The sequence below is a fragment of the Pogona vitticeps genome, chromosome 1, assembly GCF_051106095.1.
Source record: "Pogona vitticeps strain Pit_001003342236 chromosome 1, PviZW2.1, whole genome shotgun sequence".
Lineage (NCBI taxonomy): Eukaryota > Metazoa > Chordata > Lepidosauria > Squamata > Agamidae > Pogona > Pogona vitticeps.
In genome coordinates, this window is record NC_135783.1 from 24,441,554 (window position 1) to 24,466,826 (window position 25,273).

Consider the following 25,273-nt stretch of genomic DNA (forward strand, 5'->3'; position numbering starts at 1 on the left):
AAGGGCAGACCGGTTTCCTGTAAGGCAGGCCATGGTGGTGGAGGCCACACCAGTAGATGGAGGCTGTGGTGGCACAGGGTACAGTGAATAGCAGCAGCAGGAGTGCAGATTGCAGGCATGGATTGCGGTAGCCAAGGTAGGAAAGCAGTGAGGGCAATGGGAAGGGAGCAGGGGTACAGGTTGTGGGGGTGGGGGGCTCAGTTTTATTTTTTGCAAAAAAACCCAACAAACAGATTTGTGGTGCATCAGTTAATGGGAAGAAAATTCATGATTTACTGGTTCGTCAACTTTGATGGACCACAAACCACAACGAACCTCCATTTTGGTGGTTCACTCCATTTCTAGTTTCAGTCTGATGAAAAGTTTTGGCCTAGTTTGCACAAAGAATGGTCAGGAGGTTTCCAAGGTGTTTTCTCAGTGTGTTGCAGCAAAAACAACAATGCTTCTTTTGGCATCTGTAAGACTGACAAGTGTTGTTTGGAATGAACTTTCACGGGGTAGCCATCACCTTCAGGTGCATGGAACATGATGCTCGTAGTGTGGGTTAACACATAGAATTGAAGTACAGCAATATTTGATTGCCCACAAACTTTCCAACCCATTCATTCCACAGGTTCCCAATCTTGGGTAACCCAGGTGTTCTTGGACGGCACTCCCAGAAATCCTGGTCAACACTGCTGGTGGTGAAGGTTTCTGGGAACTGAAGTCAAAGAACACCCGGTTTACCCAAGGTTGGGAACCACTGGTAAATGAAAGCGTCAAATGGATCACTTCCATTCCATACCAGATGTTCTGCTCTTTGTAATCATTGCGAGATTGTGCATATATTTGTTTCACATGGTAGTAAATGGCCATACAGTGGTGCCTCGTTTTACGATGTTAATTTGTTCCAGCGAAATCGCTGTAGAGCGAAAACGTAAAGCGAAATAAAAAAGCCCATTGAAATGCATTGAAACCCATTCAGTGTGTTCCAATGGGCTGAAAACTCATCGTCCAGCGAAGATGCTCCATAGGGGCGGCCATTTTCGGTGCCTGTGCAGTGAGGAGGGGGGCCATTTTGTACACCCAGCGGCCATTTTGAAACCCGACGATCAGCTGTTTTTGATCGTCGTAAAGCGAAAATCGGTTCCCAAAGCAGGGAACCGATCATCACAAAGCGGAAAAAAACCCATTCAAACCTCACCGTCAAGCGGATTCGTCGTTAAACGGGGTAATTGTAAAGCGGGCACGACTGTATTCCAACCCAGAAATGATAGCTTCATTACAGAATAAACATGTTTATGTCAACCTTTAAAAACATACATTAAAAGTTCGATTTTAATAAGTGTTTTTTAAAATCATGGGATTTTTCCTCCCAAGATGCTTGTCTGCCTTCTGGTGTTTCGCACAGGAGATGAAATTATTTGAATTGTACCTAATGGAGAACAAGACATATACCCAGTCTTGAAAGTATCACTAAATGATTTTTTTGTCTTTTCTGCAGAATGACAGGGAGGGAGTTTTTCACACGTTTTCCAGATCTTTATCCCTTCTTGCTCAGCCAATTGGAACTTGTAGCCAGCACAATGGACAGGTAAGAAAAAAACATTACTACCCACCACTGTTTGGCTTTCAGTATTAGGACACAGGATAGATTGATAGAATAACTGCTGTAACTATTTGTTTTAAAGGAAGCAGTCCACACATTTTGGTTATCCATATATTTTCTGCACACAGAAAAACAGAAGTCTGAATTCAAAGTCTTTCAACCATTATTTATCCATTACAGAGAGGGATCTGTTTTCTTTAATAAGTTTCTTTATTGTCATAGCCAAAATCAAATTATACAAAATTATCAAAGCCAACATCATATTAATTTGTGCGATAGCAGTCTACCCATTAGTCATTCCTTTTCTCACACACCCATCATTTTGCAATTCAGTTTTCTCTAGTGTGTTTGTTTATTTTTATTTATCTAATCCATTTTTTCCCGTCCTTTCAAGATCCTGGTCTTCCCAAGCCAGTTTACAGAATGGAATCATTAAAATTGTGGTCCATACAGGCTCCCGGGGAATGACTGGCCCCATCAAAACTACTTCCCACTACGTTTGTTTTAGTCCCAAAATAGCCCATTTTCAAAAGTGGACTGTACAACCTGCTAAGGTCTCGAGGAGATGAAAACAGGGGAGGGCAGCTACTGGCAGGGGCAAACCTTCAGTGGCTTGCCACCCCTCTCTATAGAGAGCAATATTCCTATGAAGTACTTCAGTCCTACGTGGGTTAAACTTGTTAAGTTGCGTACTCCCAGCCATCCTGAAACTATCCTCAAAACACTTGTTCACTGTTGCATAGTTTCTGAGTAGCTGAAGAAACACGGAGATCTGATTGTGTTCCTTCATTTTTGTACTAAAAACATGCAGAAGTGAAGAACTATGAGGGACTGACTTCCTATTGCCCCAGTGCCTTCCTCTTCAATACTGCCTTTATAGTCTGATATGGTAATCAGTTTACATATCTGAGAACCTCTTTGTAATATCTCCTTTTTGGTAATTTGCAACGACAAACTTCATTTCTTAGCTTTCCTTTTCATATCCATTGCAGAATCTTAAAAAAAAGCAAAATTCAGATCTTGTAAGTGACCAGTAATGTTAATCACTTGAATATAATGCCATTACCTTTTGATAGCTGCTTGAAAAGATCTTTAAAATTTGAAAGATTATTATGAGCAGCTGAGACCTTTGTTGTATGAAGAAGAGTTTTTTAAAAAAATTTAAATAACATTAAAACAAATTGATTTACTGCCTCTTAGCATCAAGGTGATATAGCAAAAGATAGGTCAATTTTTAAGGAGACAGCATTAGGGCAGTGTTTCCCAACCTTTTTCAAGTCTTGATTCCCTTTTGTAACAGCCAAATAACCTGTGACTTCCCGCCCCACCCTATTTGCAAAGGAAAGAGAAAGAAAAGAAAGAAAAAAAGGAGAAAAAAAGGAATTTTTAACGGTGTCTTTGGTATGTCATAGGTCCTTGCGTCCCTCTATGAAAGTTCCCCAAGAGAATCCTTTTGACTATTGTAATGTAGCCATATTGAAATAAATAAATGTTAAAAACCTTTCTGATGAAATTTCCTATAAAAATAATTGCAACTAAAAATAACTGGGGCGACCCCTCAGAAAACACTTTGCAGCACCTTTGCGGTTGCGATCCACAGGTTAGGAATCCATGCGTTAGGGATACTTTTAACAGCTTCATATTTTTTTAATACAGCAAAAGTGGTGAGCTGAAGCTCCATCCAAGCTTGTTCCTTCTGCTTTTGATCTTGAGTAAACTGTATCCATCACCAATGGACGGCATGTGTTCTGCCCTTAGTATGGCTCCTTTTGTTCCATTGATATTGAGGTAAGTTGCATATTTCACTTTGGAATATGCTGATTAGTAAACAGGTGTTCCATCTTGCTTTAGTGTTAAGCTTTTGTTAATTCAGTGTTGGTTGTCAATTATTCATTCATTATATTGGTTTGTCCAAAGCTGCTGAGTAAATGAAAAATTTTTCATAGTACAGTGGTGCCCCCCTTGATGACGATAATTCATTCCAGGAAAATCACTGTTAAGCGAAATAGTCATCAAGCAAAAAAACAAACAAACAAATAAAAACATTGGAATGCATTGAAAACCGGTTAATGCGTTCCAATGGGGAAATACCTCATTGTCCAGCGAAGATTGCCCATAGGGAACCACTGATCAGCTGTTTAAAATTGCTGTTTTCCGAAGCAGGGGTCCGGAAAACAGCCACTTTGCGAAGGGAAGCCATTTTGCAGAACTGGAAAAATCATCGTTTAGCGAACAAAAAGTTCACGAAGCAGGGACTTAATCAACATAAAATGGATTTCCCCATAGGAACCATTGTTTTGCGATTTCGACGTCATGTGGGCTAAGCGTCTAGCGGGGCACAACTGTATTGTGTTTGCCTGAGAAAAGTCAATATATTTTTGGAAACTGAATGAAACCTGATTTTATACCATTTGTATATTAAATCTTAAAGAAAAGTGTTAAGGGTGTTTTTCATTTGTCTGCCCCACTTTAAGACTGTAGTTGGTTAAGACATGCAGGTCCTGTTGTGTGTTATCTTTGATGAAAATTTATTTGTGGAGGATCCATCTGATGCTGCAAGCATTGCTGAATGTAAGGTATATGTCTGGCTGAACTCTTTGATGAGAGACTGATACAGGCCTTGAGTAAGACAGGGGCATAAATATAATAGAGAGGTGGGGGAAAAGGAAAATAAAACAAGATACCAATGATTTGTTGGCTTATCTCCCTTCTGATATAAGAGAATCAGAAAGTCATGTACTGTATGGTTTTGGATTGAACCGAAATGTCCAGTTTAACCTTAAGCACTATGGGCTTCATTTTCTGCTTTCTTATATGAATTTGTCTCATATTTCTTGAGCGTACTCAGAAGCATGCCTGTTTGCCTTGCCTGGTGGCCAGAAACTGGTTGCTTCTGATTACACTGAACTTCTAAGGACACGGTACACCTGCATATGCAGACTAATGCAGCAGTTCTTTGTTGATCCAAGGGGGCTGAAATATTTTTAAGCATTGAGAGTATGTTCAGCTTTGCCCCTTTTGTTTTAAAAGATACAGCTCTGGGTTGTAAAGAATTATAATTGCATTTTGAATTCTCTCAAATCAGCGTAATGGAATTTTCCATTTAGTGGGAGTAGAGTTAAATTTGATCTGTCTGTGCTTACATGAATTACACATGAGCCAAATTAAATGGTTACAAGAACAAATATCAGTATTTTGTGTTTCTGCGTGTTAAATGGGAAGACTTTTATTGGTAATTCACCGTGCAATGAAAAGCACATTTTAACTTAGGATTTTTATTGTAAAACAGCACAATCAAAGCTTGCTGATGCTTATTGCTTCTGAAACATTTTGAGAATTTGATCAATCTGTAAATATATTTCTTTTGCTAGCTGAAGGAAAAGGAGGAGGTGTGATGAATCAATCCATTTAGAGCAATTACATTTTTTGCCATATTCCTGCTCACCATCAGTGAATGTCTGTGGAAGATCTACTTTTCCATCAAATTTCATGAGATTTTGATTAATCATGAATTTCTTGAGAGATATCAGTGTAGAGATACCTTGCAGTTTAACAAATACTAATTGCTTTATACTTAAGTCTCTCAGAAAGGCACTTAAATTATGAAGCTCTGGTAAAGTGTATTAATTTGCTCTTTTATCAAAATGTATTTCAGTGTATTTATTCTGTTTTGATTCAACATTAGCATAGTTCTCTTGTTTCTGTTAGGCCCAAATTCAGCCTATTACTACTACTACTACTACTACTACTACTACTACTACTACTACTACTACTACTACTACTACTACTGCTACTGCTACTGCCACTGCCACTGCCACTAACAGTAGTAGTAGTAGTAGTAGTAGTAGTAGCAGCAGCAGCAGCAGCAGCAGCAGCAGCAGCAGCAGTAGTAGTAGTAGTAGTAGTAGTAGTAGTAGTAATAGTTTTATTTATATGCCGCATTTCTCCCAACAAGGGATCCAAAGCGGCTTACAACATTAATTTATTTTATTTTATTTATTTATTTAATTTATACCCCGCCTATCTGGCCCACCGGACCACTCTAGGCGGCTTCCAAATATAAAATCAAATAATAAAACATAGACAAATACATAATAATCAAACAAGAACAGCAGTAAAGATAAAAAGGAAAAGTAAGAAAAAAATCAAGAGTTGGCTGGAGGGAAGGCCTGAATAAACAGCCATGTTTTAAATTGGGTTTTAAAGGTGCCCAGCGTGGGGGCCGCGCGAATCGCCGGAGGGAGATTGTTCCAGAGGCGAGGAGCCACCGCCGAGAAGGCCCGGTTTCGTGTCTTCTCCTTCCGGGCCTCTCTCAGCGTCAGGCTCCTCAGCCTCACCTCCTGACTCGCGCAGGTGATCCGGGTAGACCTTGGTGGGAGGAGGCGTTCCGCCAAATATTGAGGTCCTAAACCGTTTAGGGCCTTATAAGTAAGCATTAAAACTTTGAAGTTGACACGGAAACAGATGGGCAGCCAATGCAATGCGGCCAGCGTTGGAGAGATGTGTTGATATTTTTTCATTCCTGTAAGGAGCCTGGCCGCCGCATTCTGCACCACCTGAAGTTTCCGTGTCAGCCTCAAAGGCAGCCCCACGTAGAGCGCGTTACAGTGATCTAATCTTGAGATTACGAGCGCATGCACCAAGGTAGTGAGCGCCCCCATGTCAAGATAGGGTCGCAGCCGGGCAATCCTCCAAAGATGGAAAAATGCGGTGCGGACTACCGATGCCACCTGAGTTTCCATGGTGAGCGTCGGGTCCAAATATATGCCGAGGCTGCGGACCCCACTCTTCGCGGCCAAGGTGGTCCCCCCAAATGTGAGAGAGCCACCCAAGCCACCTACCACGGGGGCACCCACCCTCAGAACTTCCGTCTTATCCGGATTCAGCCTCAGTCCATTCTCCTGCATCCATTGCAGTACGGCCCCCAGGCAACGCTGAAGGGAAAGGACAGCATCACCTGCAGTTGGTGAAAAGGAGATGTAGAGCTGGGTGTCATCGGCATATTGATGACACAAAGCCCCACATCCCCTAATGACCCCACCCAGCGGCCTCATATAGATGTTAAACAGCATTGGGGAGATAATCGACCCCTGTGGAACCCCACAATTGAGACTCCACGGGGCCGAGACGCTCTCCCCAAGCTGAACTCTCTGGGGATGGTCCTCCAAGAAGGAACGGAGCCAGGCAAGTGCCAAGCCACCAATTCCCAACTCAGAGAGCCTCCCCAGGAGGATACCGTGGTCGACGGTATCAAAGGCCGCCGAGATGTCGAGGAGGACCAGCAGGGAGATTTTGCCCCTGTCGGCCTCCCTCAGCAGGTCATCGTACAGGGCGACCAATGCCATCTCAGTACCGTGGCGCGGCCTGAAGCCCGACTGAAATGGATCCAGGGCATCCGTTTCGTCCAGGTGAGCCTGGAGCTGATCGGCCACCACCCTCTCAACCACTTTGCTCATGAAAGAAACATTGGCGACAGGCCTATAATTGCCAATTTCGTCCGCCGCCAAACTAGGTTTCTTTCTTATGGGCCTAATGAGTGTCTCCTTGAGGGCGGATGGAAATCTACCCTCAAGGAAAGACTCATTTATTATTACTGTGGCCCATTCTGTTGTTATCGGCCTGGCTGCTTTGATTAACCAGGCCGGGCAAGGGTCCAAGGAGGAGGTGGTGGCTCGGCAGCGGTCAAGCACCCTGGAGACGGAATCAGGCGTTACAGACTGAAAAGAATCGAAAGTCACTGGGTAAGACGGAGCGCTGGACATCTCTGCTCGACTCACTGTTTTTAAAAACGGAGAGAGCTCCCGGCGGATGGCCTCCACTTTAGATTTTAAAAAGGCTGCAAACTGGTCAGGGGAAAAACTAGGGGGAGGCCTATCACCTGAACCAGTTCCAGATAGGTCGCGCACTATACGGAATTAAAATTAACACAATTTAAAAACATAGTAAGTTAAATTACTACATCACGGTTTAGTATTTTATGTTCCCATTCAAGGGGAGACTGAATGCTTTCATAGTGATATCATACCCTGTTGAATTTACCACGTTTTTATCCAGCTCATAGCATAGATTTGTGCTGTGGGAATGAGGCTACTCAGATATTGTCCCCTCCCTTCCTTGCCCATTGTTGGCCATTACAAGAATTAGCTTCTAATGCATAGTCTATGAGATTTATGAACATGGGTCTCATACCCCCATACCTGCTCTTGGAGTGTTCTGGAGCTCAGCAGTTCATTGGCAGCGACTCACACTACCTCTGCAATATACATGCCATATCTCACTTCAGCTCTCCATGGTTCAGTTCTGCCCACTGCAAAAGCAGCATCTTCTTTTCTGAAGCATTTTCTTGTCAGTCTTCAGTAGGCATGCCCATCTCCAACAGAACCAGTGATAACTTCTCATCCACTACTCCAGTCAAAGAACAAAGGTTTCTTACTTCAACAGATGTCCCCAATTCTGTTATTATGGAGGTCTCACAGGCTACATCTAGGAAAAAAATTCTCTTGAGGCAAAAGTATGTCACAAGTGGTTTCCAAAATAGCTTTTTTACCTTGCTGTGGCTGACTGGATAGGGCCTTCTCACACAACAATTACAGGGGGGAACACACTTGTGTTCTTTAAAGTTTCTTGTGTCAAGGTATATTGTAACTCTTTAATTTTCTTGTGTTTCCCTATCCCTGTTTTAAGGGGCCCAAAATAATTTGTAGAACTAAATGTAAAACTAAGCATGCAGCTTTTAGGTAAGTACAATATAAGCATCAAATTACTAGAACTCCCAAATATTTGTGAGGTTTTTTGAAATTCCAAATAATGCAAAGCAGATAATTGAATGCTTTCCATCAATATTGCCAAGGTTAGCAATTCAGAAGATACCTAAAGATGCGCTGTTCCACTCTTTTCTCCTCTCCTCCCAGGGCCTTCTTCCTCCCTTCTGTACTGGAGTGCCCACAGCCCCTGCTGCTCCTTTTCCCTTAAGGGTTCCACTTCTTGGTCTGAGTTCTCAGCTGGTCCCTCCTCGTCCTCCAGGCCCTCTGTTCTTTGGACGAGGGTTCTCCTGGCACAGGGAGTCTCCAAGGTCTACGGGGAAACTCAGTATCTGCAATTCCACAGAACTAGGGGAAAGTGAGATGGCCCACTCACATAGGCCTCTCTGCCGCTGTTGTCTTCCTCACAACTTGTTATGCCATATTTTGTTCTATGGATGAACATTCAAGATAGTTCCATCAACTTCCAGTACAAAATGAAAGCTTATGGAGCCATAGGAGGAGCAGAAGTGTTTTTAGAGACTTAACTTCTTGCTTGTCCTGAAAATTGATCAGACTTTTGAATTGTTCACGACATATGCTTTGAGAATGTGTAATACTTCGTTTATGAGCTTGACTTGACTCTAGAAAAACCCAGTTTTATCCCCCTTCCTCAAGAAAAAAACAACCTTTACCTTGGAAGAGAAAAGGACGTATAGTGGTGCCTTGACTTACGAACTTAATCCATAATGGAATGGTGTTTGTAAGTCAGAATGTTCGTAAGTCAAAGCAGCATTTCCCATAGGAATGCACTGAAACCCGATTAATCCATTCTGGGTGTTTTTTGTTCTTCTGTCAAGGCACAGTTTGTAAGTCAAAGCATTCGTCTCCATAGGAACTAATGCAAAACTGGTTAATCTGTCCTCTACCACTAGGGGGAGAAGGTTTTAAAAAAGGGCAGGAAAGGAGGGAAACAGAGAGAGAGAAGACAATGGGGGAGGAAGAGAGTTTGGAGTCTAAAACACATGCTAAACCAACACATTTTAAACCCACACATGTTACACCAACACATTTTAAACCAAGCCAGCACAGACCCTTGTAAAAACTTTTCTGATTTGCAAGGGTAGCATGCAGGAACCATTGCAAAAGCACAGAAAACAAATGGACCAGATTATAAATGCAAAGAGAACGACGCAAAAAAGCAAGGGAAGCATGCATGAACCATTGCAAAAGCACGGAAAATGGAGCAGATCAGAAATGCAAAGAGAACGAAGCAAAAAAGCAAGGGAAGCATGCATGAACCATTGCAAAAGCAAGAAAATGGAGCAGATTAGAAATACAAAGAGAACAACACAAAAAAGAAATGGAAGCATGCAAGACACATCGAAAATGGGGAACCCCCCAAAAAACAAACAACCACCCCAAGACCCATCACAGCACAGAAACATAACCCCCCCCTCAGATCACACACACTCTAACTGCTGAGGCAAAAGAGGTACAAAGAAGCAGCCTGGTCGCCACCTACAGTTAGCTGTATTTTGAATTTTCCGCCTTTTCCTCTCCCTTTTTGTGTTCGTAAGTCAACGCTCCGTTCACAAGTCAAAGCAAAATTATGTGAACAGAGCTGTTCGTAACTCAAAATGTTCGTAGATCAAGGCGTTCATAAGTCAAGACACCACTGTAACAGGTAGTGGAGAGGGTCAGGAAAGACCCCATAGGGCCTCTCCTTTGCAGCAGATGTCAAACTCGGCATACATTTTCTCCTTCCAGATCAGAAGCCTGATTAGGAAGAGCCCAGTAATAGTTGACAGAAAGTGAAGTACAGAAGCCACTAAGATGCCCCTGAAGGCCTATGTGTAATATGGCCCCTGAACTGATTGGAGTGGCATTTCAACCATTATTGTTTGATTGATCCCCAAATGTATATAAGACACTGTCTTATTATCTTTTGGGGGAAAGAAAAGGGCAGAGGGCTTATTTTCGGGGGAGGGCTTATTTTAATGACCCGTCATTAAAATAAGCCCTCCCCCAAAAATGCGATCTGAAGAGAAACCAGAGCATTTTCCCCCGAAAGCTGGCGACAGCCGCACCAGCAGCAGCGGCGTTGGCGGCGGCTACTTGGTCTCGGCCAGGGAGGAGACGGAGGCTGGGGAAAGGCAGCGGCTGAGAAGAACTGGGCTTCTCCTTCGTGCTTTCCTGCTTGGCTCCTCTCGCTTTCTGGCTCTCTGCGAAGCCCTCACCGCTGGGGAAGCGAAACGAGGAGGAAGGGGAGCCAAAAAGACGGGCTTTGCTGGGAAGGGGGAAAACACAGCGAGCGAGCGTGCCCGCTCGACTTGCAGGCGATGCTCCTCGCTTTGCTGCCTTGGTCGCCTCCTCCCCTCCGCCTTGAAGCTTTTGTTCTCCTCCTCTCTGGTCCGGGGGCAGGAGCGCCCGCGCGGCGCCCGCAGGGCTCGTGCCTCTCTCTCCCTCGCGCGCCGGGCAGGGGAGTTCCAGGCGGAGGAGGAGCTTGCGCGGCTGTTGGCTCCCGGGATCCCGTTCGGCGCGCCCTGAGACGAAAGCACTGCCATGAAGGGCGAAGCTCTGCTTTCTCCCTACTGCATTCTGCTCTGCTGAAGGGATGTTTTTTCGTGCCCTCGGTAAGCTTACCCAGGGCGCGAGTAGGGTAATAGGGCTTATTTTCGGGGGAGGGCTTACTTTAGAGGAATCCTACAAATTAAGGGGAGGGCTTACTTTCGGGATAGGTCTTATTATCGGAGAAACACGGTAATATTCACAGGAGGAAGCCATTGCTTATTGTGGTGCAGGATTGCAACCTAAGAGAAACAATGTTTTCTCTATTAACGTTGGTCTAAGGTTTTAACTGGTTAATAAAGTTCTTATGGTGTTATCTGGGTCTCCATTTGTTGACATGGATAAAATGTAGCTATGACAAGCAAGCATTTTTGTCAGTTCCATGATTTTTTTAAAATTGCTTCATTCTTTATTTGGAACACTATGATCTGAATGCTTAGAAAAGAAGAACTTATGAACCCCATGTGGCTTCAACAAATTGCTAAATAAAGCTAGTTAAAGTCATAGTGGGTTGGAGAAATAGCCTCTATAAAATGCAATAAACATCTAGTTGAAACAGAGAAACCCAGCAGGCTTGATGTTGCTTCTGAAAAATGGTGGGAATATATTTCTCTAGGGTGTAAAGTCTGTATACACACATGCATACAAAGAGTAGATTGGGGGAAGGAGTGTAGCTTTCCATTTGATTGAGATAACTTTTCTTGGAATTGGTATACACAAGTAGGCTGAAGAGTGCCTTCATTTTGGCTTGCTTGTTAAATGGCCACTTCAAATAACAACCACATTCCTATTAGTCTGAGAACCGAAGCAAACATTTTTTTAAAGAGCTAACGTTGAATGGAAGCGAAAATAGTTTTTTTTAACACTATAAAATCAAAGGAGCCCATAGAACTTGACATTTGAAAATATTTGTAGAATTGTGCTTAAATGTCTAAATATACTTGTATTTTAATTAATAGTTTTGGTCTCGTCAAAAGAAGCAGAATATATATATAAAAAAAAGTATTATTAGAACAAGCTGCTGGCTCTTGCATAGTTCCCTTCTTTCCTTGTCAATCACATGTGGAAAAAGGGAGCGCACAGTTAACCTCTACCCCTTGCAATGTTTAATAAATTGATGAAAGTGTGAAGGGACAGAAAAGCTCTTACGGGCCAGTTTTGGGAAGAAGGGTCCTTTTGCTTCAAGATCCTTTTCCCTTCTCGAATTTTAGATGTATCTGGGATCCAGAATGAAGCTCATTTCAGAGTTCCACCAGAGAACCTCTGCTAATGCTTACAAAACCAGAGTAATAGCTGGAGAAGTCACACAGCAAATGCCAGTTGGCTGTTTTTGCTGGGCATTAACCAAGGGATCCTGTCTTCTTACTGGCAAGCATTATGCAATAGCATTTAAGACAAGGGCATTTAGCCGGCACCTGCAGGTAATTAGCTGGTGGTTGGCAGGCAGGGTCCCAGACATGCTATTGATGTAACTGACCCTTGAGCCGCCCAGAGTGGTCGGAAGACCAGATGGGCGGGGTATAAATTAAATAAATAAATAAAATAAATAAATTGATTGGCCACTTGGCAGTTTCTTTCCTACAGCTGATTTTTTGAGTTTTCCCAGAGTTCCTGCTGTTATAACTATGAAGGCCCATTGAGCAGAACGGACCACTGTTTTCTAGTTTAGTAAAGCCAGACTGAAATTCTGTTGTTTATTGGACTATGTTGCACTAGACTACGCCTGTTGACTCACTGGGGACTTGGTGAATCAGCCACTGCATAAATTTCTCTAGATTCAAATGGGCCTACTTTACTTGTGACTTACTACGCTTAAGTTTATTTTATTTATTTATTTATTTATTTATTTGATTTATATCCCGCCCATCTGGTCTGGTCGACCACTCTGGGCGGCTTCCAATAAGGTGTATACGAAAACATAAGAATTTTACAAACAGTCCATAACATATACAATAATAAAACAAATAATAAATGAAAGAAAAAATAAAGAAAGAATTAAATATTGATAGGAGGGAAGGCCTGAACATACAACCATGTTTTTAGTTTACTCTTAAAGGTGCCCAGCATAGGGGCCGCACGAATAACCAGAGGAAGTTTATTCCAGAGGCGAGGAGCCACCGCCGAGAAGGCCCGGTTTCGTGTCCTTTCCTTCCGGACCTCCCTCGGCGTTAGGCTCCTCAGCCTCATCTCCTGGCTCGTGCGGGTGATCCGAGTAGATCTAGGTGGGAGCAGGCGTTCCGCCAAGTATCGGGGTCCTAAACCGTTTAGGGCCTTATATGTAAGTCAAATTCATGTTGGTTGCTTCGGTGACACTGTCCAACCATCTCGTCCTCTGTCGTCCCCTTCTCCTCTTTCCTTCACACTTTCCTAAATTCAGGGTCTTTCCAGGGAGTCTTCTCTTCTCATGAGATGGCTGAAGTATTGAAGCCTCAGCTCCAAGTTGCAATTAGATTAATTCAATTGAATCAACAGAATTTAAATCTAGAGCTATGCTTTTGTGCTTTCAGTTTCATGCTCCATTATGTTCAATTCTATGCTTGCTTGTTAGTGCATGCTGTATGATTTTTAACTGTAACATAGCTTCCACCACATTGTAAATAGTTCCTTTTTTTTATTGTTGACATAAATATTGTGTTGTCTTCTGATGCAGCAATGGTCCAGACTGGATGTTAAAATGTGTTGTGTTGTAAGGGATATTTCTGGTTTTCTTTTCACATACAGAAGTGCTTTTCATTATCTTGAGATACTCCTTGTATTATACAGGAATGGTTGCCGATAAGTTTATTGTCTAATGATATGAAATGCATGGTGTATTAAACATATAGTTCATGTTTTATTTTGTAAGCCGCCCCGAGTAGACATGGTCTAGAGGGGCGGGGTAAAAATCAAATAAATAAATAAATAAATAAATAAAAATTCAACACAGGATTTTATGTCAGTTCTGGTGCAACAAACTAGCTTAGTTATTTGTTCAGAATTTTTTATACAGTTGTGTTCAAAATTATTTAACCCCCACTGAAATTGAATGTTTTGGCCATTTTGACATTGATTTTGATCATTCAGTCATCTTGCTTACATTTACATGAAAGAGGCACTTGTAGGTCAGAGAAATATAACCTTAAGTTTATAATGAAATAACCACAAATGTCTTTTCTGTGCTCACATCATTATTAGTTTTTATTCAACCCCCAAGTGACATTCAATCTTAGTACTTAGTACAACATCCTTTTACAGTTATAACAGCTTTTAAACGTGAAGCATAGCTTGACACAAGTGTCTTGCAGCGATCTACGGGTATCTTCACCCATTCTTCATGGGCAAAAGCCTCCAGTTCAGTCAAATTCTTAGGCTTGCGCACTGCAACTGCTTTCTTTAAGTCCCACCAGAGGTTCTCAATCGGATTTAAGTCTGGTGACTGCGATGGCCACTCCAAAATGTTCCAGCCTTTCCTCTGCAACCATGCTCTAGTGGACTTGGAGGTATGCTTGGGATCATTGTCCTGTTGAAAGGTCCAACGTCTCCCAAGCCTCAGGTGTGTGACGGACTGCATCACATTTTCATCCAATATCTCCTGGTACTGAAGAGAATTCATGGTACCTTGTACACGCTGAAGCTTCCCTGTACCTGCAGAAGCAAAACAGCCCCAAAGCATTATTGACCCTCCGCCGTGCTTCACAGTAGGCAAGGTGTTCTTTTCGTCATATGCCTTGTTCTTCCTCCTCCAAACATAGCGTTGATCCATGGGCCCAAACAGTTCTAATTTTGTTTCATCACTATCCCACAACTTTTATGGTTTGCCCACATGACTTTTGGCATACTGCAGTTGACTCTTCTTATTCTTGGGAGACAGCAAGGGGGTGCGCCTGGGGGTTCTGGCATGGAGACCTTCATTACGCAGTGTGCGCCTTATTGTCTGAGCTGAAACTTCTATACCCACATCTGACAAATCTTTTTTCAGTTCCTCAGCAGTCACACGGGGACTTTTCACCACTCTACGCTTTAGGTAGCGCACAGCAGTCGAAGTCAGCATCTTCTTTCTTCCACAACCAGGTAGCATTTCAACAGTGCCCTTTGCCTTGAATTTGTGAATGATGCTTCCTATGGTGTCTCTTGGTATGTTTAACTTCTTTGCAATCTTCTTATAGCCATTGCCCTTCATGTGAAGACAAATCACTTCTTCTCTTGTCTTCCTGGACCATTCTCTTGACTTCACCATGTTTGTAACCACACCAGTAAATGTCTAGAAGGAGCTGAGTATCACAGTCATTTTAAAGCTGCCTAATTGGTGCTTATTATGCTTGATTGGTGCTCGGTGACATCCACAGGTGTTTTCAATACCTGATCGAAAACACCTGAATGACCCTCTCTTCTTCAGAGTGGTAGTCTTTAAGGGGTTGAATAATTGTGGCAATGAAGAAACCACAAAAGAAACATTTACTACTGTGTTACATAAACAATTGATGTTATTTTAGTTGCATTTGGTTCTTTAAAACGTCCTTGTAGGATTTCATTCTGAATACAATTCCAAATGTACACTATAGTCCCTAAACCCCTTTACAGCATTGGGGGTTGAATAATTTTGAACACAACTGTAGTTTTATTTTTAATAAAGGTACCAAAAAAGACTATCAGATCTGCAGCATCTTCTAATGATAACAGCATGACATTGTGTGTAGCTTTCAGTGGAATCGTAGCCATATATTGACCTTCCTAAGTGCTATGTTTCTGAAAGAGCCAGAGGATTAGAAGGTGAATCCCCTAGTAGTCAGACATTCTATACTGCTGGAAGATTAGTATGTACAAATAATGATTAAAAATTGCTTCAAGTGCCTTGTTTCTGTAGTTAGAGTAACAGTCAGTAGTTTGATTATACTGCAGCTCAAAGTTTAAGTTAAAATACTTGTATCTGTCAACATATACAGTGGCAAGACCCACAGACCAGTAGTAGAATATGTGTTTTTCATTCATGTAAAGTTTTAACCTGTAGCATGTTCAGTTAAAAATATCATAGATAGCAAAGCCCTTCATTTGGTCTGGATTGGCTCTGTATGAAGCAGATCGATATTCCCTCTTAGTCATCACAATTTCTTTTACACAAACATATATTTCAAAGTATAATTGTGCTTTCTTTCTCAATGAATTTTTTTTACATTACTTTGAATGCTTTGAAGGATGTCAAAAGTATTCTAGTAGCATATTATACAAATTAGTGACATTCATTATGCATGGAATGCTGGAAACTAACTGGTTTCTGAAAGTTCTAACTAGGGTGGATTTCATTGCAACCACAATCGAAACCATTATCCCCAAAACATTATTTAATGTGAACTTCCTCCGAAATGTGTCCTTAATAGAATACAGATTTTTTATTTTATTTGTTTTTATTTGTTATAGAAGGTCAATACTGTTTTTTTGAAAAGTATTTTATTTTAACAAATGTTCAGACTGATTTTGCATCATATCAGAAAGGGAATGTTTTAGTTATTATCACTTATTGATATTTGTAAAGGTACTTGCTTGTAAAGGTGAATGACCAGGTACTTTACCGTTTTAAGACAGCCATAATCACCAGCCAAATAGTGATTATCTATAATTAAGCAACACTGTATTGTGCATTTTTGTGTTTTCAATAGCAAACACATAATGGCAGAAATCTTATTGCATTAACTTATGTCATGAAAGTACTGTCCCTTGTTTCTGAAAATCATTGCTGCTGAATGATTTTAACAGCAGTGATGATTTTCAGTAACTGAAGACTCCCCTCTCCATCTTGCGACTCCCAATGACTTCTCCCCAATGAAGAGAATCTTAAGGGAGCCTTAGAACCTCTGGGGAAAGGAATTGGAAATGTTTAATTTTTTTAAAAAATTGCCATGGCAATTGATGTCATCAGCCTTATGAGGCATAAATCATGCATGTGGATTTCAGGATTTTTGAAAAATTTAAATAAAAAAATTTAAGGGTTTGTTCCTCCTCAAATATTTTTTAAAGTTTGACTATACCACCTAAGGAAACTACTGAATGTAATCTTGGATGTTTTAATGGGGCATCTAAGAATTTCCAACATTCTTTCATACCAGGACAAAAAGCAGCTGAGGACCGGAATACAGAATTGGAGCTGAAAAGTTCTGTTATTTGTCTCCTTGTATAGCAAATATATGGCTCTGTAGACAAACAAGGTCTGAGAACTGCAAAATTGACTATATAATTATGCAAGCTTCATAATTATGCAAACAACACTTTGCCCCCCAATGAGCTAGTATTGACCTTTGAAAGATGAAGGCTCAGTTGACCTTGGCTCAGCCATTTTTCTAAAGTTGGTAAATTGAGTACCCAGCTGTCTGGGGCCTGCAAGAATAAAATGTACATTATGGTTGTTCTGAGTTTTTCGGGCTCTCTGAGCGGGTTCTGAAAGTTGTTCTTCCTAACATTTCGCCAGTCTCTGTGGTCGACATCTTCAGAGGATAGCTCTCTGTGCTCTGGCCCAGAACTTTCAGATGCCGGTCACAGAGACTGGCGAAACATTAGGAAGAACAAACTTTCAGAACATGGCCAAAGAGCCCGAAAAACCCACAATAACCATTAGATCCCCGTTGTGAAAACCTTCATGAATAAAATGTACATTACCTAGAGACTGCATTAAGTGCTGTGGGGTGGTATATAAGCAGCACGCTTTGGGCCAACAACTTGAATTCTGATGGTGATTGTGGGTTTTTCGGGCTCTTTGGCCATGTTCTGACTAACAGAACACGGCCAAAGAGCCGTGCTAACTTGAATTCTGCTGGGATCAAACTCAGGGTGTGAGCAGTTCTCAATTGCTGCCAGTTTCTGCTGTTCTAGTCCAGTGAGAAATGTGATTCTATCCCTTGCCACATTTCTACAACAAACCCCAATCCTGTACAGTGGGGTCTTGACTTGAGAACTTAATCCGTATTGGAAGGCAGTTCTCAAGTCAAAAAGTCTGTAAGTCAAGTCTCCATTGACCTACAGTGCATTGAAAACTGATTAATCCCGTAACAGGCCGTTTTTGTTCCATTTTGGTTTTTTTCTGGTCTGTAAGTCAAATCTCAGTCTGCAAGTCAAACCTAAATTTTGCAGCCAGAGAAGTCTGTAACTCAAAAGGTCTGTAAGTCAAGCCGTCTGTAAGTCAAGGGTCCACTGTATTACAAATTGCACTCTGTTTCAAAAAAATAGATTGCTACACTGTATGACAGGACTGCTTTTTAGAATCCCATGACATGTGAGAGTAGTCACATAATTTTTTTGGATCCTGTATTGCAGTGGTTCTTAACGTGGGCAATAATGCCCCCCAGGGGGGCGATTTCATTTTTCAGGGGGGCGGTAGAATGAAAAGGGGCGGTGTGGGGGTGAAAGAACAGAATGGGGGCGGTAGGGGGGCGCTGGAGTGAGCCAAACCTGTGAAGGCGACTGCAGCTGCAGTGCTGGCAGTAGATCCGGTGCTTCTGCTGCCGCCAGATGATCCAGCTCTTTCTACCTGCCACGTCTTACCTTTCTCCTTTAGGGGAGCACTGAGTGTGGATTGGGTAGAAGGAAAGGGTCTCTTGGGTTCTCACCCTCGCCCCGTGAAGCGCTGCCTCGCACCCGGGTGGGGAAGGAGACTAGGTAGGTAGGTAGGTAGGTAGGTAGGTAGGTAGGTAGGTAGGTAGGTAGGTAGGTAGGTAGGTAGGTAAGATATCATCACCTCAGGGAGGGGGGTGATGATAACTTCCTCAATGGCTCAAGGGGGCGTTTCTTTCAAAAAGGTTAAGAACCACTGCTGTATTGCACTTGCCCTTTCTTGTGGAATCATATTAACAAGATACAGATACTCAGTAATTGCCTGTTATCATTACCTGTATGGCATAAACTAATTTCCATATTCTTGTTTTTGCTAATGCTGATGAGAATATATTCTGCATGAATATACCTAAATTATAAATACAGAATTTGGAATGAACAAGATAAATGTCATGCATAAATTGTAAATAGGTACTATGTGCCTTATTACACTATGAATCTGCAGCACGTAGAGAAGAATTGTTATGGAAATTCTTGCAAACTGAGTACATTTCAACCATACTGAAACACTCACGAGGGTATATCTGTCTCTAATTAGACTCCCCAAGAACGGAAGTATAAAGGAAAAACAAGAAACTGTTTTTCCTTCAGCAAAAACATTCCTCATGTTTGCCAGGATTACAGGAAAGATATAGCTTAGTTTTTGTAATGGTTAGGCGTGTCACAGTTTTAAAGTTCACTCCGACTATGCAAATATTGAACACTCAGAGTCCAAACACTAAGGATACGTATTCAAATAATAAAATTTATAGTTTTGCCCAAGATTTTCCAGCTGTTGCATGATACAGCTTGTATATTTTGCTTTGTTTATACGTTATCGAAAGACAAATCCATGCAGATTAATCTGAAGGGGAAAAAAACGCACAACTCAAATGTAAGTGAGAAAAAAGAGTACAGTGATTTCATTGTAACTGTCCTTGTTAAATCCAGACTTATTGCTGGCACACTGTTTATTTTTTAACTTGAAACAACCATGTTTCATTTTAGGGTATGTGCAAACACAGCTTATTGCCACCAGCACTTTTTAGTCTTGGGCAACTTTATTTGACAACTCAGATGATTTCCCATGTTTATTGTGAACTGCCAGGAGGAAATGGTATTTTTTATAGACAGGAACTCAGAATCAGATACAGTATTGTAAGGACTTCTTTGTGATTTCAATCAGAAGGAAGCAAGAACTGGCACCCCAGCCTGGAGTTTTATGGCTTGTTTACATCTGGTGGACTACATTGTGTTTCAGTGCCTTTCTCTTTCCATTTTTATTCAATAAATGTGTGCTGGGTAAACTTAACTGACATCAGGTAATGGTTGAGTGACATACAGTAGCAATAAAGTGTTGAAATTTTGGCTGGGAAGGAAATAAAATTTCTACCCCTTTCCTCTTACTTCAGTAGAGATTTTCACTACAAAGTTGAAGTCTGGGCCCCCATACTGCATTTGTTGGTTAGTTGGTTTTGGCTTTGAAATGAACAGTATCAAGCAGAGTTATGATTTTGTGAATTTGTCTAATAATTGCTAATCAGAGAATGGAGCAGAATTTATTCAGAATGACCACAATAAGCTAGTCAAGAAACTCACTAATAATATTACTAAAGCAAATTGTAGTGGTGGTATATGATCCTTCCAGGCAAGGCAAATGTTTTTACTAACATTTGTTTTTACTTCCTCTTTTGTGGAAGTTTACAAGAAGTCTCGATGCCATTGCTATCCTTTCTACTTAACAATCTTTGTCAACTTCCAGCTGTCCCTTTTTATTTTAAGAAGCAAGAGGACATATTTGGGAAACCATGCATACAATGTGTTCATAGAGCTTTGGGTCCGATATAGCTTTATTTCACAAAATGATAGAAAGCAAAGAAAAATCCCAGAAGCTGACTTTTTTCCACTTATCCACTTTTCATCCCAACGCAAAGCAATTGTTATGGCTGTTTTTTTTTTTTTTTTTTTTGAGAAGTATAAAATGTAGTAAGCACAAGAGACTATGTTGTAGACCAGTGGTTCTTAACCTTTGTTACTTGGATGCTTTTGAACTGCAACTCCCAGAAACCCCAGTCAGGACAGCTGGTGGTGAAGGCTTCTGGGAGTTGCAGTCCAAAACTCCTGAGTAACCCAAGGTTAAGAACCAGTGATGTAGACCATATCAACTGCTGCCATTAGCAGGGCTTGAAAAATGCAGTCTTCCACTCATCTGTGACGAGTGAAAAATGCTGCTCAATGAGTCACAGCTCCCCCCTCCTGCCTCCTTCCCCTCCACCTGTTTCTCTCTCTCTAATTCTGCAATCCGTCCCCCCTGACTTGCAGAAAGAAAACTGCCCTCTTCTCATGAGAAGAGATCTTGAGCAGTACAGTACATAGAGATATAGCTCTGCAGGAGAATGTACTGTAGACTAGTCCCATGCTGGAAAATATGGAGATTCCCTGCTCCCAATTTCAACCAAACAAAGACACATCGTGGAGTGAGAGGGAATCGTGGCCGGGTACTTTTGCTTTCAGTTTTATTTTTGCTGGAGACATTCAAAAGAAAGGCATTCAAAATACATGACCCCACAGGCATGCAGGTAATAAAACAACCCAAGTATGAGGGTATAAATCAGTGATTCCCAATCCCAATAAATTGCAAGGCTAAAGTCCGGTCATGCTGACTGGTGACATTTTTGCCTGACTGTGAGACATTCTAAAAATTTTCAAGCCCTGGCCATTAGTGTTGTTAAAATTCAGGCTGCTCTTTGCTGTGTAAAGCGTGACATCTTTTTCCCCGCTGGCAGTGCACACATGATACTGTGCAGCATTATCAGGCCATTTCCTGGATTTTTGAATCATGGATACAGAAGCACAATATTCCACATTCATAAACTGGAGGGTTTTTTTTAAAAAAAAGAATTGAATATCCAGGATGGCATTTCTTTTTGGTGGAATGATAGAGTAGCTCCCTATTTTTAAAGAATGGCATTCTATCTTTGTGAAAGTAGGGGAACATTAAATAGTATTTTTTTCTCTTGATATAATAATTTAGATTGTTAGAAAAAACTCATCCTTAAAGCCAGTTTTCCATGAGGAAAAAGATCCATGGGGATAAGTAATGAAGATGTGTACAGTTTCCTTATTTCTCAGTATGTACTCATAGAGAAACATTGGCTGAAATCTGTTTGCATAATGATGCTATTAGAGGGGAAAAGGTGAACAATGAGGAATCCTGAGGGGATTTGTTAATAAGTGCCAATTTGCTGCTGAGAGTTGACAATTTCCCTTTTCTGGTATAACTGCCATCCTGGCATTTTCTAAACCTAATGTTTCATGAGACATATATGGCATATCTGTGTTTTCAATATAAAATTGTTCATTTGGTATTATTTTAGTTTGGCTTCAGTATATTGCATTGTCTTCATGCATACATGCACATATTTTATTTGCCATTATCATGAGTTTCTAAATGCTTATGCTTCTGTTTAAATTTTCCTTCAACAAGGCAAATAAATCAAGCTATTTAAGCTATAATCTGTATTTGATTATGTTCCTAAAATGAAACTAATGCAATTAAATAAAATGGAATGCAGCTCTAGAGTTGAATGTGAAAACCCCCCTCTGAATCATGTTCTTGGAAAGTACCTTTTCACAAAATATCTGGCAGTCACAAATACTGGCAGTGTTCCCATTTTCCATTCTTTCCTCCTGAATGGAAGCCAGATTCCTTTGGGAAATCATCATTTGTAAAAGGTTGTGAACAGAAAGAGGGGCATTCTGAAGTGTACAGTTACTGCTAATTAGAAACTAAACATCTGCAACCATGTCAGGGTTAATTGTATTTGAAAAGAAACACTTACACAAGAATTTGTTCGGTTTAAATAATGATGTAGTACAAAACATGGGAGCACTTACAGACAAATTATTTTGCACTATGTTGTGGTAACTTAAATTCTTCTAATTGCTAGTTTTCCTACTGCTAGAAAGGCAGTTTTAAACGTTTTTATCCTGAATATATAAGCCAGCAAATTAATTTGGAAAAGGTAATTAGACTATAGCAAAGTAGCACATTGCATATCATAATATAACCCATATTGTATTCTTTAGCTCAATAACTTAATTTCAGTTTCTTTCCAATGCAAACTATACTGTGGTTTTCTACGCTGGGACTGTAGACTTTGTAACTTGTAGGAATACAGTGTTAGAACTGAAGCAATTGAACAATTTTTACTGTGTAGTTATGTAGATACCAGGAAAACGTACGTGTTCTTTTGCACAGAATGTCCAGAATCATGTTGGTTATTCCCAATGTCATGAATAGTATAATTTGCAGCAACGAATTGCCACTAAGAAATTGCAACTTTGAAGACAAGGGTGGGTGATGCGCTGATTAGAACATTAAAATCTCACAAAGAAAAGCTAGCTTTTGACTAAGCAGAAGTCTTTATCATGATAGGTATTACAGAACTGTGAGTGGTGCAGAACAAACAGAAATGTCCCATAATCCACTGGCCAGTTTTCCTTAATTAAAGCAAATTCCAAATTGGAATCAACTTAGAAGTGGCAGGTCTCATATTTCAACTCTTGCCATACAAAAGAGCTGCCAGTCACTCACAAATCTCTCTCCCCCCCCCCAATCCCTTTATATCAAAACATGCGGTTCCTTGTTGGCTATGTACGCATGTGTTTGTCACCATGCACCAACTTGGCATGTGATAAGAAATATAAGCAGTCATTAGCATCTAGTGATTTCCCAAACACAGTGGTGCCTCGCTTAACGAGCGCATCGTTTAACAACGAATCCGCATAGCGACGCGTTTTTTGCAATCGCTTTTGTGATCGCATTGCGATGTTTAAATAGGGTAAACATCGCATTGCGATGATCGGTAAACATTTCGCTTACCGATCTTCGCATTGCGATGTTTTAGAACAGCTGATCGGCGAGTCTAAAATGGCTGCCGGATCAAGAAAATGGCCACCCGCAGTGTTTCCGCACCGATTCCTCACTTACCGAGGTGGCGAAAATGGCAGCCCTATGGAGGATTCCCGCTTAGTGGTGAGTTTATCCCCCATAGGAAAGCATTAAACGGAGTTTAATGTGTTCCTATGGGGTTTTTTGCCCCGTATAGCGACGTTTCCAGATAGCGATGATTTATCCAGAACAGATTATCGTTGCTATGTACCAGGAAGAGTTAGTGGTGTGGGACAGTTGGTATCTGCCTTCTGTCCTGTCCAAGAGACAGTACTCTGTGAAGGACAGAGGTAAAGCTCGCCTCTGGCTCTCAGGCTGTGGACTCAAACTCATCAAATGAGGAAGCTGTGTCTACAGCATCATCCCTTTGCTTTTTCCCCACAGTGATAATCATTCCCCTGGAAGTTCCAGGTTGAGTTGACAAAGCAAAGTACATATATAATTTCAAGACTGGCCTCTGGCCTTCTGAAACGGATGATAAACAACTTATGCAGATCCAGATTCCAGTCCCTGCGAGTCGCTCTCTTATTGAAAACGTGTTTGTCCATTTCCTCCCTAATCTACAAGTGACTGAAGTCACTGGTTTTAAGAACACAAGCATCTATTTTTTTTAAAAAAAGGAAGACAATAGACCTCACCTTAAAGAACCGTACTCCCTGGTGGTTCAGAGGATCACAGTTCTTGTTTTTAACCAATAGTTTATTTTTGGTAGCAGGATCTGAGGGCTGAAAAAAAAATAGAGTGGATTGCAAGTGGTATTTGTTACTCACTCATGCTTTAATATAAGGGTCACAGTTTAGGAGGATTGTTGGATTTTGGCCATTGTCAAACCTATCTCTGGTTTTACAGGAAATGCTCAGAGGTACATTATGTCTGCTTCCCGTTGCCATACATCCCCTGATCTGCTGACATTCTTAATGCCTTGATCTCCCTCCTAATCTATAAACTATGACAAAATGATGAAAACAGGAAGTATGAATAAACACTTTTTTCCCCATGTAGAACTCTCATTACAGTCCCATAATTGTACATGAGCTAAACCATCCCTGTGCACTTTTATCTGTAATCTCCACAGTGGTGTATTTACGTTTATAAAGACTGAGAAGAAATGGTTGTTGTTGTTTTTTCAGGCTCTTTGGCCATGTTCTGAAGGTTGTTCTTCCTAATGTTTCACCAGTCTCCTGTCCTCTGAAGATGCCGGCCACAGAGACTGGCGAAACATTAGGAAGAACAACCTTCAGAACACGGCCAAAGAGCCCGAAAAACCCACAACAACCATTAGATCCTGGCCATGAAAGTCTTTGCGAATACACTGAGAAGAAACTTCTTTATTCGAATTATCTGTTTTTAAAATGCTCTTGAGTGAAAGCTAACAAATTCTCTCTTTTTTTTCTTTCTCGTCCTGCTCCTAGATGTGGTCACTCTCCTGTGTATCGCTCACGTGACCTGGCTGGCCGAGCTCTTGTTCCCTTTATTATGACAAACCTGGTGCCCCAGATGGTGTCATCTTTGATGGCTGGTCTTCCAGATTACACTGATCCTTGTATACGACAGAATGCTGTTCATGGAACACTGCTACAAGTGAGTGCATAATGCTAGTGTCAGTTAAGGCAACAGATTTAGAACAGTTTACAAGATAGTTTATTCTCAGTTTCTCAAGATATGGGGAAAATGCCCAGCAAACTGTAGATGTGTGGAAGAAGTGCTTATTGATGAAGCATGTGGTTAGCATACAAAAGGTTCCAAGTACAGTCCCCAACCCTTGTCAGTAGAGCTTGAACAGATCATTGGTTAAATCCCTAGATGACTCATGGTCTATAAACCATACCGACCTGAATGACTGGGTGTGAATAAGTTACTAGG

At 41.2% G+C, this 25,273-nt stretch overlaps 1 protein-coding gene across 2 annotated transcripts in view; it reads left to right on the plus strand.

Moving 5' to 3' along the window:
* The window catches only part of THADA (THADA armadillo repeat containing), a 191,766-nt gene that overhangs the window by 91,274 nt on the left and 75,219 nt on the right, over positions 1 to 25,273 (plus strand). For both annotated transcript variants that reach the window (XR_013540295.1, XM_072989544.2), the window contains exons 27-29: positions 1,484 to 1,573; positions 3,245 to 3,376; positions 24,823 to 24,991. Coding sequence is in view for 1 of the 2 variants with exons in the window: in XM_072989544.2 (XP_072845645.2) it covers positions 1,484 to 1,573; positions 3,245 to 3,376; positions 24,823 to 24,991 (391 nt within the window). In the remaining variant the exon portion in view is untranslated. The remainder of the gene's footprint in view (positions 1 to 1,483; positions 1,574 to 3,244; positions 3,377 to 24,822; positions 24,992 to 25,273) is intronic.